We start from the raw sequence: 14,391 nt of genomic DNA, 5'->3' as shown, positions 1-14,391 counted from the left end.
ATAAAAGGATCCATAACTGAGAGCCCTTTGATATTACAACATTTTGATATGAAGCAAGTGGAGAATACTCTATATGCAAAAACAAGTGGTCAATGAAGCAAAAAGGAAACCAGGCATTGTGGATGCCAAGAGAAGTATTTCAGAAAAATGACAATGGTGAACAGGATTGACCTTTGCTCAGAGGTTACAAAAAGAAGAAATAAGAATCCTTGGAAGAAACAATATGGAAGTCATTGACGGCGTTGCCAGAGCAGTTTGGGGCTTGATGAAGACTATGATGAAGAAGCTCAACTATGGATGGCTTATGACATCTAGGAGGTGAGGAAGTAAAGATATTTAAGTGAAAACATATAAACAATAAAGTCTTTGAACAAGTGAGAAGAGTTAAGATCCAGTGTACAGGGGAAGGAATTAGCTCTTGATAGAAAAAGTGACACTTCCAATATAAAAGAAGAATAGTATGAGAGATCAAATGTTGGGAGATTTGAAGGTGTAAAGAGAGGAATTCTTAACTGACCAATTCTACTTTTCAATAATTTATGAGGCAAGATGTTGAGCTGAATGGATTAGAGAAGCGTACGTATTAACTTTTATGTCAAAGAGAAGTTCTGGGCCAGGCATGGTGGCTAACACCTGTAATCCCAGCACTTTGGGAGACTGAGGTGGGTGGATTACCTGAGGTCAGGAGTTCAAGACCAGCCTGGCCAACATGGCGAAACCCCGTCTCTACTAAAAAACACAAAAATTAGCTGGACTGGATGAGGTGGCAGGCGCCTGTAATCCCAGCTACTTGGGAGGCTGAAGCAGGAAAATCGCTTGAACCCAGGAGCCAGAGGTTGCAGTGAGCCGAGACTGCTATTACACTGCTGCACTCTGGAAGACAGAATGACACTCTTTCAACAACAACAACAAAAAAACAAAAACAAAAAAAACCCAACAACAACAAAAACAGAAGTTCTGAAATAAGTCACTTTGGAGAGCAGAAAAGCAAACATTCTAGAGCTGACAGCCATTTGAGATTATGATCAAGAATTTAAAGTCAGACACCTTAGTAAAAATGAATGTATGATTTTCTCCCACAACATTCAGTTGTGGGTGGTGTGGGAGATAGGAGAGAAAAAATGGCTTTTTTCATGGTTAAAACAAGTTAAGGGCCATGGAATTAAAGATGTTTCTCGTGGAGTAATTATAATAATGGGTTGTATACATTGTTTAAGAAAGAAAGTGAGGAAATGGAAGAGGACAGAAAAATGAAAAGGTCAATGGTAATAGGCAAAATGAAAAGAAAAATGAAAAGTGAAAAACTGTAGAGTATAACCATGGGAGGAGGTAGATGAGGCAAGTAAAAGAAAATCTAATAAATAGTGAGGCTATTAAGAAACTGAAAGCACAGTTCGATTATACACAATAACATCAGGGTCACTAGCAGAAATGGTGTACAGGTAAAGAAGAACACAGTGATCTTGGTACCAAACTTTTTCAATGAAAGAAGAGTAACCCAAACATGGGTAAAAAACAGCAATGCACAATTTTTTTTTTTTTTTTGACAAGGCCTTAACTCTTTATTCATTATTTAAAATACACTTCAAACTACAAGTTCTCCAGAAGACTTCCTAACTCCCCTACTAGATAAGTGGCCTTTCTGTATGCTTTTATGACACATTAGGCATACGCATATCATCATACTTACCTTGTTAAGTTTATCTGCTTTCAAGTATCTAAGAGCTCTGTGAAAGACAGAATAATGCCCACATTGTGTATACACCACAGTGCCTGTTTCACCAAAAGGCCTCCATAAATGATTCATGAACAAAACTGAGATCTGAGTTCTGATGCTTCTTCCCAACAAGCAGTTACGGTTTAGGGAAAGACATTTAGCTTCTTGAGTAAACAATTAAGCTTATTTAACCAAAGAAGGCAAGGTTCTGTCCATCACTAGCCTCTAATTTTATTAAGAAAATATTAAATTAGATCCAGGTTCAGATTGATTCCTATGGCACACTACTGAATTGAAATAAAGCATACTAATTTTATCATGTTTAAAAGGTAAAAAAGTAGATTATGTTATCAAAGTTAATATTGAAGGGTTTTGTTTTATTTGACATCTGAAACTCATTTTACCATGTAAAATCCACAAAAACATATTTAAACTGTAAAAAATACACAAAGTTTGGGAAAAGCAAAAGGATGAATGCTAGGTACCAAACAGTGGAGTTAAACATATATGAAAATTCAAATCTCAGCTCTGCCATTTCCTGAGCTAGCTGTGTGAACCTGGACAAGTTCTTCAAACATTCTGGGCCTCAGTCTGTAAAAGTGTAAAATGGAAACAGAAATATCATCACTACACAAGACCGTCCTAAGTATTAAGTGAAGGAATGTGCAGTAAGAGTTAAGTACAGTGCTTGCACAGGGATAGCTGTCGTTTTGTTATCTGCAGGAGAGAAATGCACTTTTTTCAGACCAATGCTACTCTTTTGATGATCAAATAATAAATGCAACAGGTTCACAGTAGTGTTCCTTAAGATGATACATATCAATTTTGTCAGTTTTAAGCAAACCCTACCTAATCACAGAGACTTGACTAAAGACATGTAATTCTATGCCCTCTGATTAAAGATTGTTTTTAATGAGCCATAAGGGCTGTAGGCCTCTTTTCCACACAGCCTTAAACCTGACTGGCTCAAGGAGTACTACTCATCTCCCACATTTTCAGAAGCCCTTATGGGCTCTCAATGTGTCTCATCTCGTGTGTGTGTGTGTGTGTGTGTGTGTGTGTGTGTGTGTGTATGAGAAAGGGAGAGAATATGAACTATTTAATGAATATTCCAATAAGTCCATTAAATGAATATGCCTGCTTCTAATCTCTGCTTTAGTCCCTTTTTAAAGAATGTCTTATCTTTATTTTGAACAATCAAATTTAGGCATATTACATTTGGGCATACTACATAGGTCAAATCTTTAATGGAACTAATAATAAGAACATTCACTCTTTTACCTTAGTTATTATATAGAAATGGCAATTTAACAACTGGTTATTACATATAATTTAACAAAAGCTCATTTATTTATGCATAACGAATCTACCTATCAGAAACCATCAGAAGAAGAAAATTTATTCACAGTCTAACTGTTACCAGAAGTTTCCCTAATTGGATTTATTTTTAGGAGTGAATAGAGTTGGACTTCAACATCCCAGGTAAGATCCTTCTACTCAAGAAACACTATGATTTTTAGTTAGTTATTTAAAGACTGTTGTCCCACATTATTTGGATCTAATCACATTCTGAGTTGTTTCTGCTCCTGGACTCTCCAAATTAATATGTGTTTAAAAAATCAAAATGATTTTTTAAAATCAAGTTTACTTTTTAAATACCCTTCCATAACCTTTATAAAACTAAAAATTACTTCTGTGATCTCAGAAAACAATGAGGCTTTTAAAAAGCAGGTAGCAAAAGACGAAAAATATTTTTTTTCATATGAAAACAATAATGCTGTTCCAAAGGCAGAACACACGTTTACAATTAGCATTCACAAATATTAAATAGGATTATCTCTAAAAAACTGTTTTTAAAGCACTTTACTATTTGTACCTATGTAAGTAAAACTGAGCAATATATGTTCTTTTTACTAAACTAAAACTCTACCTGTTTCTGGCAGATCCTCTCTAGCAAGAAAAAAGAATTTGGAACATTATTTGCTTGATTAAAGCTGTAGTGGTGGGCTGGGTGCGGTGGCTCACGTCTGTAATCCCAAGCACTTTTGGAGGCTGAGGCAGGAGGATTCCTTGAGGCTAAGAGTTCAAGATCAGTCTGGGAAACATAGCAAGATCTGTCTCTATAAAATGAAAATATTAGCCACACATGGTGGCATGCACCTGTCCTAATGACTCAGGAGAAGGAGGCGGGAGAAGTGCTTGAGCTCAGGAGTTCAAGGTTATAGTGAGCTATAACCACACCACTGTACTCCAGCCTGGGTGACAGTGAAAGACCCTGTCTCTTTAAATGAAAAATAAAAACAAAAAGTATAATGAAGTGTAGACTAATTTTATTTGAAGGCTGCTGTATGTTTGGAAGGTTTTTGTTTTTAAATACAGCAAATGGACTCTTTCACCACTGTCACTGTTGGAGATCAAGTACATGACCATGGTCAGATTTCAATTTACCTCAATGGGAGGAAAACAGATATAATCAAACCAATAGTTCTATCCAAATATATTATTCTTTACGACTACCTACTACTGCACCCACAAAATTGGTTTCCAGAAATTCAACACACAGTCCTATACTACTTGTAGAATATAATTTGGTACAATCAAGGAACACTAAAACTGAAGGAACAGCAGAGAACCATAACACTACTTCCTAAATATTATAATGGCCTCTTTTCCCATAGGAAAGATATTATTTTGACTTTACGCTAGGCCTAAATTCATAGAGCATGTTTCTTAGGTTAGTCATATTATTCCTATTTCCAGGGTGACTAACTCATCCTGGTTTGCTCAGATCTTTCCTGGTTTAGCATTGAAACTCTGGGCCGTGCAAACCAGGATGGTTGGTCACCTGACCTACTTTTCTTCCCCCCGCCAATAGTCTTTGGGGAACAGGTGGTGTTTGGTTACATGAATAAGTTGTTTAGTGGTGATTTCTGAGATTTTGGTGCACCCATCACCTGAGCAATATATACTATACCCAAAGTATGGTCATTTTTTTTTTTTTTGAGACAGAGTTTTGTTTTTGTCACCTAGGCTGTAGTGCAAATGGCATGATCTTGGCTCACTGAAACCTCTGCCTCCCAGGTTCAAGTGATTCTCCTGCCTCAGCCTCCCGAGAAGCTGGGATTACAGGCATGTGCCACCACACCCAGCTAATTTTTGTATTTTTAGTAGAGACAGAGTTTCACCATGTTGGCCAGATTGGTCTTGAACTCCTGACCTCTGGTGATCCACCTGCCTTGGCCTCCCAAAGTGCTGGCATTACAGGCGTGAGCCACCATACCCGGCCTGTACCCAAAGTATAGTCTTTTATCCCTCACCTTACTCCCACTGTTCCCCTCAGGCCCTCAAAGTCCATTATATCATGCTTACATCTTTGCGTCCTCATAGCTTAGCTCCAAGTTATAAACAAGAACATATGTTGGTTAGTTTTCCATTCCTGAGTGTCGTCACTAAGAATAATGGTCTCCAACTAGATTCAGGTTCCTGCAAATGCCATTATTTCATTCCTTTTTAAGGCTGAGTAGTATTCCACGTTCTATAGATAACAAATTTTCTTTATCCACTCATTGATTGATGGGCATTTGGGCTGGTTCCATATTTTTGCAATGGCGAATTGTGCTGCTATGAACCTGCATGTGCAAGTGTTTCATGATGCTTCTTTTCATCTGGATAGACACCTAGTCGTGGCACTGATAGATCAAATGTTAGATCTTCTTTTAGTTCTCTAAGGAATATCCATAATGTTTTCCATAGTGTTTGTGCTAGTTTACATTTCCACCAGCAGTGTAAAAGTGTTTCCTTTTCACCAAGTCCACACCAACATCTATTACTACTTTTTGTTTTTAAATTATGGCCATTCTTGCAGGAGTAAGGTGGTTTCACATTGTGGTTTTGATTTGCACTTCCCTGATCATTAGTAATGTTGAGCATTTTTTCATCTGTTTCTTGGCCATTTACATATCTTCTTTTGAGTACTGCCTATTCATGTCCTTAGCCCACTTCTGGATGTGATTTGGGTTTGGTTTGTTCTTGTTTCTCTAGTTCCTTGAAGTATGACCTTAGATTGTCTATTTGTGCTCTTTCAGACTTTTTGATGTAGGCATTTAATGCTATGAACTTTCCTCTTAGCACTGCTTTTGCTGTATCTCAGAGGTTTTGATAGGTTGTGTCACTATCATCATTCAGTTCAAAGGATTTTTAAATTTCCATTTTGATTTCATTATTGACCTAAAGATCATTCAGAAGCAGATTATTTAATTTCCACATATTTGTGTAGTTTTCAAGGTTCCTTTTGGAGTTGCTTTCCAATTTTATTCCACTGTGGTCTGAGAGAGTACCTGATAGAATTTCAATTTTTTAAAAATTACTGAGACTTGTGGCCTATCATATGGCCTATCTTGGAGAGTGTTCCATGTGCTGGTGAACAGAATGTATATTCGGCAGTTGTTCAGTAGAACATTCTGTAAATATCTGTTAAGTCCATTTGTTCTAGGGTATAGTTTAAATCCAGTGATTCTTTGTTGACTTTTTGGCTTGATGACCTGACTCGTGTTGTCAGTGGAATACTGAAGTGCCCCACTATTATTGTGTTGCCATCTATCTCATTTCTTAGGTCAAGTAATTATTTTATAAATTTGGGAGCTCCAGTGTTAGTTGTGTATGTTCCCTATTTAGGATTGTGATATTTTTCTGTTGGATCCTTTTATCATTACGTAATGTCCCTCTTTGTCTTTTTAAACTGTTGTTGGTTTAAAATCTGTTTTGTCTGCTCGCTTCTGGTGTCCATTTGAATGGACTATCTTTTTCCACCTCATTACCTTAAGTTATGTGACTCCTTATGTGTTAAGTCTCTTGGAGACAGCAGATACTTGGTTGGTGAATTCTTATCCATTCTGTCACTCTGTATCTTTTAAGTAACACATTTAGGTCATTTCTATACAATGTTGGTATTGAGATGTAAGGTTCTATTCTATTCACTGTGGTAGTTGTTGTCTGAATGCCTTTTTTTTTTTTTTTTCCATTGTGTTATTGTTTGACAGGCCCTGTGAGATTTATGCTTTAAGGAGGTTTATTTGGTATATTTTGAGGTTCAAGATTTAGGTCTCCTTTCAGCAGTTCTTGCAGTGCTGGCATGGTAGTGGCAAATTCTCTTAGCATTTGTTTGTCTGAAAAATACTTTATCTTTTCTTCATTTATGAAACTTAGTTTCACTGGATACAACATTCTTGGAGGATAATTTTGCTTAAGGATGCTGAAGACAGTACCCGAATCCCTTCTAGCTTGTATTCTGCTAAAATATCTGCTGTTAGTTTGATAGGTTTTCCTTTGTAGGTTACCTGATGCTTTCTGCCTCACAGCTCTTAAGCTTCTTTCCTTTGTCTTCACTTTAGGTAACCTGATGACTATGTGTCTAAGTGATTCCTTTTTTGTGATGTTTCCCAGGTGTTATTTGAGTTTCTTGTATTTGGATGTCTAGACCTCTAGCAAGGCCAGTAAAGTTTTCCTCGATTATTCCCTCAAATAAGTTTTCCAAACTTTTAGATTTCTCTTCTTCCTCAAGAACACCAATTATTCTTAGGTTTGGTCACTTAACATAATCGCAGTATTCTTGGAGGTTTTGTTCATTTATTAACAAATTATTTTTTGTCTTTATTGGATTGGATTAATTTGAAAATCTTGTCTTCAAGCTCTGATGCTCTTTCTTCTACTTGTTAGATTCTGTTGTTGAAACTTTTCATGCATTTTGCATTTCTCTAAATGTGTCTTTCATTTCCAGAAGTTGTGATTGTTTTTCATTTATGATATATATTTCTCTGCAGATCTTTTCATGCATATGTTATTATTTTAAAAATTTCTTTAATTTGGTTTTCACCTTTCTCTGTTACCTCCTTAAGTAACATAATAATCGACTTACCTTTAGAACTCTTTTTCTAGTAATTCAGAGATTTATTCTTGGTTTGGATTAATTGCTAGTGAGCTAGTGTGATCTTGTGGGGGTGATAAAGAACCTTGTTTTGTCATATTACCAGATTGTTTTTCTGGCCCTTCTCATTTGGATAGACTATGTCAGAGGAAAGATCTGAGATCCAACGACTAATGTTCTTTCGTACTGCAGAGTGATCACTTGATGCAGTGTTCTCCCCTTTCCTGAAAGCCAGACTGCAGTGATTGCTATTGTTCTTCTGGGTCTAGCCACCCAGCAGAGCTACTGGGCTCTGGGCTGGTACTGGGGGGTGTCTGCAAAGAGTCCTGTGACGTGATCTGTCTTCAGGTCTCTCAGCCGAGGATACCACCACCTGTTCTGGTGGAGGTAGCAGGGGAGTGAAATGGACTCTGTGAGGATCCTTGGTTGTAGTTTTGTTTAGTACACTGGTTTTCTCAAATGTTGGTTATGCTGTCAGTGAAGCAGTCATGTGGACAGACTCACGACCTCTGGTTAAACAGGATGTTACAGTTAATGGAATTAGATGTTGTCTTCTTCTTCCTTGGAGCAGGGCTGTTCTGAGTTGCCGTAATGGCTTGAGTTGGTTGGCCTCCAGCCAGTAGGTGGCACTTTCAAGAGAGCATCAGCTGTGGTACTATAGGGGGGATATAAACTTGCCCTGAAATCACCTGCATAAGTATTCAGGTTTATCAGGTGATGGATGGGGCCATGGAGCTCTCATGAGTTTATGCTTTCTATCTTCAGCTACCAGGTAGGTAGAGAAAGACTGTGATAGTTAATACTGAGTGTCAACTTGATTGGATTGAAGAATGCAGTATTGATACTGGGTGTGTCTTTGAGGGTGCTGCCAAAGGAGATTAACATTTGAGTCAGTGGGCTGGGAAAAGCAGACCCACCCTTAATCTAAGTGGGCACAATCTAATCAGCTGTCAGCTCCTCCAGAATAAAAAGCAGCCAGAAGAACATAAAAAGACTAGACTGTCTTAGTCTCCCATCCTACATTCTTCTCCTGTGCTGGATGCCTCCTGCCCTCAAACATCGGACACCAAGTTACTCAGCTTTGAGACTCGGACTGGATTCCTTGCTCCTCAACTTGCAGGTGGCCTATTGTGGGACCTTGTGATCATGTGAGTTAATACTCCTTAATAAACTCCCGTATATATATTAGTTCTGTCCCTCTAGAGAACCCTAATACAAACCATAAGGTGGAGGAATGGTTAGGTATGTCTGAGCTCAGACTCTCCTTGGGCAGGGCGTGATGAAAACACCGTGGAGTGGATATGGGTGGGGGCAGTTCTCAGGGCCATGAAATTATGTTCGAAGGGGAATTATGGCTGCCTCTGCTGCTTCATACAGGTCTCCAGAAAAGTGGGGGAAAGCTGGCAGTGGCAGGCCTCACCCAGCTCCCATGCAGCCAGCAAGGTCAGTCTCACTCCTGCTATGCTCCCCCAACAGCCAACAAAGCTGAATTTATATCCAGACCTCTGGTGTGCAGGGCTGAGATCTATGTAAATACATATAATATATATATGTTTATCCATATAAACCTTTAAAGCTTCCTAAGAAATATTCTGTAACTTAAAACCAGCTGAGTGCAAAACCATAAATTCATACACTGTTAAGAGTTGAAAGGGAGTTTAAAAATTGTTAAATACAACAGAAACATGGGTCAAGTAGAAGTAAATTTAAAGGACACAAGCAGTTACAACTTAATTGGAAATTAAAGCCCCTAGTTACTGACTCAGATTCAGTAACTCCCAACAGAATAATGTTATCCAGACTTTGCTGAAATTCTTTGGATTTGGTTTTAAGTATGCTATGTTAAAGTAGTAAAACTGACTCAATAACTGATACAAATGACAATGACCACTGTAATATGCATCTTATTTTACAACCACTTTTTAGTAATTCCCTTCATTCCGAAATAAAAAATATACATAAAAAACTTTTTAAGTTACTAAATCAATACGTTCTCAAAAAAAATGAGGAAGACCAATGGATGTGATATAGGACAAAATATAATAATAACTTTTCCAGGGATCGTGGTAAAGATTATAAAAAGATAATAGATCTTTTGTTTTTGATCTAATTTATGTATGCAGAATTCTTTGGCATTCTAAGCTACAATTTTTAGTTCATAATTAGATGATTCATATTATAACTAAATGTTTTTATGTTTCCTAAAAAAGTAAGAGTTAATGCAGATAATGGGTAAAAGAAAATTTCAAGCAATTAAAATGTTTTCCAAAGACATAGCTACTACACACACATACACACACACACACACACACGTATAAAGCAATATTATACTATATTTCTTTTATTCCTCAAGTTTTAAATAATCTCTATTTCTTAAATGAAAAATATTTCCCAAATTCCAAAACATTCTTTATTATAATTTTTCATAAACTCTTACAAAAATGATAATATATTACAAAACTTTACAGGGCTTCCATACAATATGTTTAAAAATGTGATGAACAGCATGTTTAAAACTATTTTAAAAGGAGGTCAAGTCTGACCTCTAGGCCATGAAGCACTACATTAACAGCTCTGCAGAAAGGAAAATGATAAGGTACGAAATGAATGCTCAGAAACTAGGACCTTATCAGTTAGAATATGATTCAAGCCTGTAAGACAAATTGCTCAGCAAGGCAAGTCACCTTCCCGCTGTGATGAGGATATAGCTGAATTTTCAATGCCAATGACTATCTCCCTCATTGTGTCACCTAGTTTGATATCATACAGTCAAGGAATGGCATACGCTTCTGAAGCATCTACCACTTATTTTGAATATATTTTGTCAAAGTCACCAACTAGGATATTATCTTTGTCCTTTAACTGACAACTTAGTGTTAAAAATCTTTAAAGAATAATCACTAAAAGAAACTACTGTGAGTTGACCCTTCAAAGCATGAAAGTTATTTGTTATCTGAATCATTTTAACAGCTTGCTTGGTTTTAAAAATAAAATGTATGGCATAAAAATTAAGCAAAGTCCACAAACTGTCTTACTTTAATTGCATACCTGAACACTGATGGACTTTTTCAGCAATTCTTCTACAAAGTTCCAATTTGATTCTACTTTTCTCTAGAAAGGAAGTAAACAGTAATGTATCAAAATTATTGCTCTTGATTATGCCCATATTTAAAATTAGAATATAGCAAATTAAGTGTGCAGTACATTTTCCTCTATCATTCAGCATCAATGTAATTTCTTGAATTTCTAATATTGTTTTGGTAAAGAGTTAACGAACTTGGCAGAAAAAAATGTACAACTATTCCAATCCAGTACAAACCATATCAGGAGTTGTAACAGTGGTGCTTTAGTAAGATTATAAATATTCTACCAAATATGTCATTTCTGCTTTCAGATACAAAATCCAACAGAAAAAAAAGAAACATTATATATCTACATGTATTTTTGTTTTTTTTATGCTGAGTAATCATCCCTATTTTCCACTTTAATCACTAGAGCTTTTTCCTTCATTTTATGAACAATAAACCTGAGACCATCTACTTTAGTAAACAAAGTAACTAAAAATTTTATACAGAAAATAAAGAAAGCTTTACACAGTTCTACCTCATTTAGCTAACGGCCACCTATTTGACAACCTCGACTATCTAGAATGATCTCCATGATAAGGAAGAAAGCTAAAAAGGACTTTCACAAAGGCTACATAGGAACTTAAAACAATTCCACATTTCCAAAAGGAAAGCCTGGATGACATTCTCAGAGGATACTCAGTTCACTTAATATTCAGTTCTTAAAGTTCTGGATATGTGGATACCGGACAAAACCAAAAGCAAAGAAAGCATTTTAAAGAATAAGCAAGTAATAACCAGTTTCTAATGTGGAGGGGGAAAAATGGTATAAAAAGTAATCATGGCCGGGAGCAGTGGCTCACACCTATAATCCCAGCACTTTGGGAGGCCGAGGCGGGTAGATCATGAGTTGGAAAGCAGCCTGGTCAACATGGTGAAACCATGTCTCTACTAAAAATACAAAAATTAGCCAGGTGTGGTGGCGGGCGCCTGTAATCCCAGCTACTCGGGAGGCTGAGGCAGGAGAATTGCTTGAACCCAGGAGGTGGGGGTTGCAGTGAGCCAAGATCATGCCACTGCGCTGTAGCCTGGGTGACAGAGCAAGGCTTCATCTCAGAAAAAAAAAGAAAGCAATCCAAAGACCTCAAAAAGAAAAACCTAAGGCCTTAAAAAGTAGAAGACCTTCATCATACCCTTCTTATCCCTGTTATAAAGAATATGATGTTCACAGGCATGAACTCAAATGATCAACAAAGTGTTAACTCATAGTGAATACTCATGATTTTAAATGGCTAGACGATATTCATATAAAATGCTCACTACAGTAAATCACTAAATAAATATTTTCTTAATAAAGAGCATACTGAGTATGGTAGTCAGCCTCTAAGATGTCCCCCAATAATCCTTGTCTCCTGGAATTTATACTTTCTACAATCCCCTCTCACACTGTACTAGGGTTGGTCACTAACAGACTACCAATACCAATATGAATGATAGTATGTCATCTCCAAGAATAGGTTACAAGACACTGAAGCTTCCATCTTCATGATACTCTGACCTGTTAATCTGGAAACAGCTATGTTGTGAACAGCACATATGATGAGAAACTGAAGCATTCTGCCAACAAAAAAAATAAAGCTGAAAGCAAATTCTACAGTTCCAGTTAAATCTTCAGATACTGAAGCCCTGGCTGATAGCTTCACTGCAACCTCATGAGAGACCCTGAGCTAGAACCACCCTTGCTAAGCTTTTCCTGAATGCCTGACTCAGAAATCGAGAGTGTGAGATAATAAATTTTTGTTTTAAGCTGATACTTTTGTGACAGAGCAATAGATTACTAATACAATGATTTATTTTTAGCAAAATTAATGACTTTTTGACATACAAAAATAAAGTGAATGCAAAAAAACATTTATTGGGAGAAAATGTGGAGTAAAGAATTTGGCCTTGCCCAAAGAAAAGACCTGGCCTGCTGGGCGCACTGGCTCACTCCTGTAATCCCAGCACTTTGGGAGGCCGAAGCAGGCGGATCACTTGAGGTCGGAAGTTTGAGACCAGCCCGGCCAACATGGTGAAACCCCGTCTCTATTAAAATACAAAAATTAGCAGGGTGTGGTGGTGTGTGCCTGTAATCCCAGCTACTTAGGAGGTTGAGGCAGGAGAATTGCTTGAACCCGGGAGGCTGAGGTTGCAGTGAGCCGAGATCACGCCATTACACTCCAGTCTGGGCAACAAAGGGAGACTTTGTCTCCAAAAAAAAAAAAAAAAAGATCTGGCCTTTGACCCTAGCTTCCTGGAGGTCATCTCTGGGTCCTGGGAATGTTATGTCTGATCGTAGCATCTTTGTTTGACCAGGGTCCTATGGTCATACTGGATAATCTAACAATGTGATAGAGAGTGAAGGCTGGACACACCCACATAGTCTTAGCTTAGGGTTTGGTCATGCCCAAAACACCAACAATGTGACTCAGGCTGGGGGCTTTGAGTCAGTTGACTTGGAAACTGAAATCAGCCATGTGAGCAATTCAGTAGTCCATGCCTACATAATGGAACTCCCATAAAAACTATGAACACTGAGGCTTGAGTGAGTACCCCCGTTTTGCAACACTCCCTGCATACTGTCACGCACTGATGCGTCGTGCGTGAGACGCATGTTGCCTGACTCCATGAAGAGAAATGTGGCCTGACTCCATGAAGAGAAATGTGGCCTGACTCCATGAAGGGACAAATGTGGCCTGACTCCATGAAGAGAAAACAATAGAAGGCCCACATTTGGTACTTTTGGACTCTGGCCTATGCCCTTCTTCCCTTGGCTGATGTTAATTTATATCCTTCCCCTTTAAGAAAACAAAATAATAGCTTTCAGTGAGTTCTGTGAGTCCTAACAAATTATCAAACTAAGGTAGTTTTGGGAACCCCGAGCTTGCAACTGGTGTCAGAAGTAAAGACAGTCTTAGGGATTGTCCCCTGAAACTTGGTAGTTGGCACTGAAAGTCTCTCTCAAAAAAAGATCATTTTCTTCTATGAATACTGTATGTCCACTGTGTCAGGTTCTTGACATATTACTTCCTCAAAAAAATTTCCCCATTTCACAGAAAACATAATTAAGTCTCAGAAGGGTCATGTATGTACAAGTCAAAGAATGAATTCAAATCCAAGGTTATCTGGCACCAAAGCCTGTATTTCTTCTATTATAACATGCACCAGTAACCAATTTTTTTTTCTTAGCATGCCTTCCCTCAGATTTCAGCAATTCATTTTTGTATCATTCTTTATTAAGAAAATGTCACCTCCAGTGCCAAATGAGAAGGGCCATGACAGGGTTGATGTAATTTAAGTTTTAGCTTTGTAACTGGATAGTGTTGAGTATATTTCAATCATTCAGTGTTATCAAAGCATTTGAATCACAAGAATTACAGAAAAACAGTATAATTCTCACCCAAGGAATTTCAACTATATAAATCAGTTTTGTGGCTATAATCTAAAACAAAAATAAACTGCAATTCAAATAAAAGAATGGCAACAACATCATGCCCAAATCAAATGTAAGAGAATATGTATCAAAGAGATACAGATTTTTCTTGCACAATAAAATTTTACTTTGGGAAGCTACAACATTTTTTCTTTTCTATATACCAAGTTAAATCTGCTGATAGAAAGGAGGTAGAATGTCATCAATTTGAGGC

The 14,391-nt window shown here is 37.4% G+C and overlaps 1 protein-coding gene across 1 annotated transcript in view; it reads right to left on the bottom strand.

The window, feature by feature from the left end:
- The window catches only part of MMS22L (MMS22-like, DNA repair protein), a 138,518-nt gene that overhangs the window by 91,371 nt on the left and 32,756 nt on the right, over positions 1-14,391 (bottom strand). Inside the window, exon 11 of the mRNA XM_011955161.1 lies at positions 10,689-10,751. Coding sequence (XP_011810551.1) covers positions 10,689-10,751 — 63 coding nt within the window. The remainder of the gene's footprint in view (positions 1-10,688; positions 10,752-14,391) is intronic.

Source organism: Colobus angolensis, unplaced genomic scaffold (assembly GCF_000951035.1).
Source record: "Colobus angolensis palliatus isolate OR3802 unplaced genomic scaffold, Cang.pa_1.0 Scaffold398, whole genome shotgun sequence".
Taxonomy (NCBI): domain Eukaryota; kingdom Metazoa; phylum Chordata; class Mammalia; order Primates; family Cercopithecidae; genus Colobus; species Colobus angolensis.
Note: the sequence above shows the minus strand (reverse complement) of the source record. Positions and strands in the feature narration are given on the sequence as shown.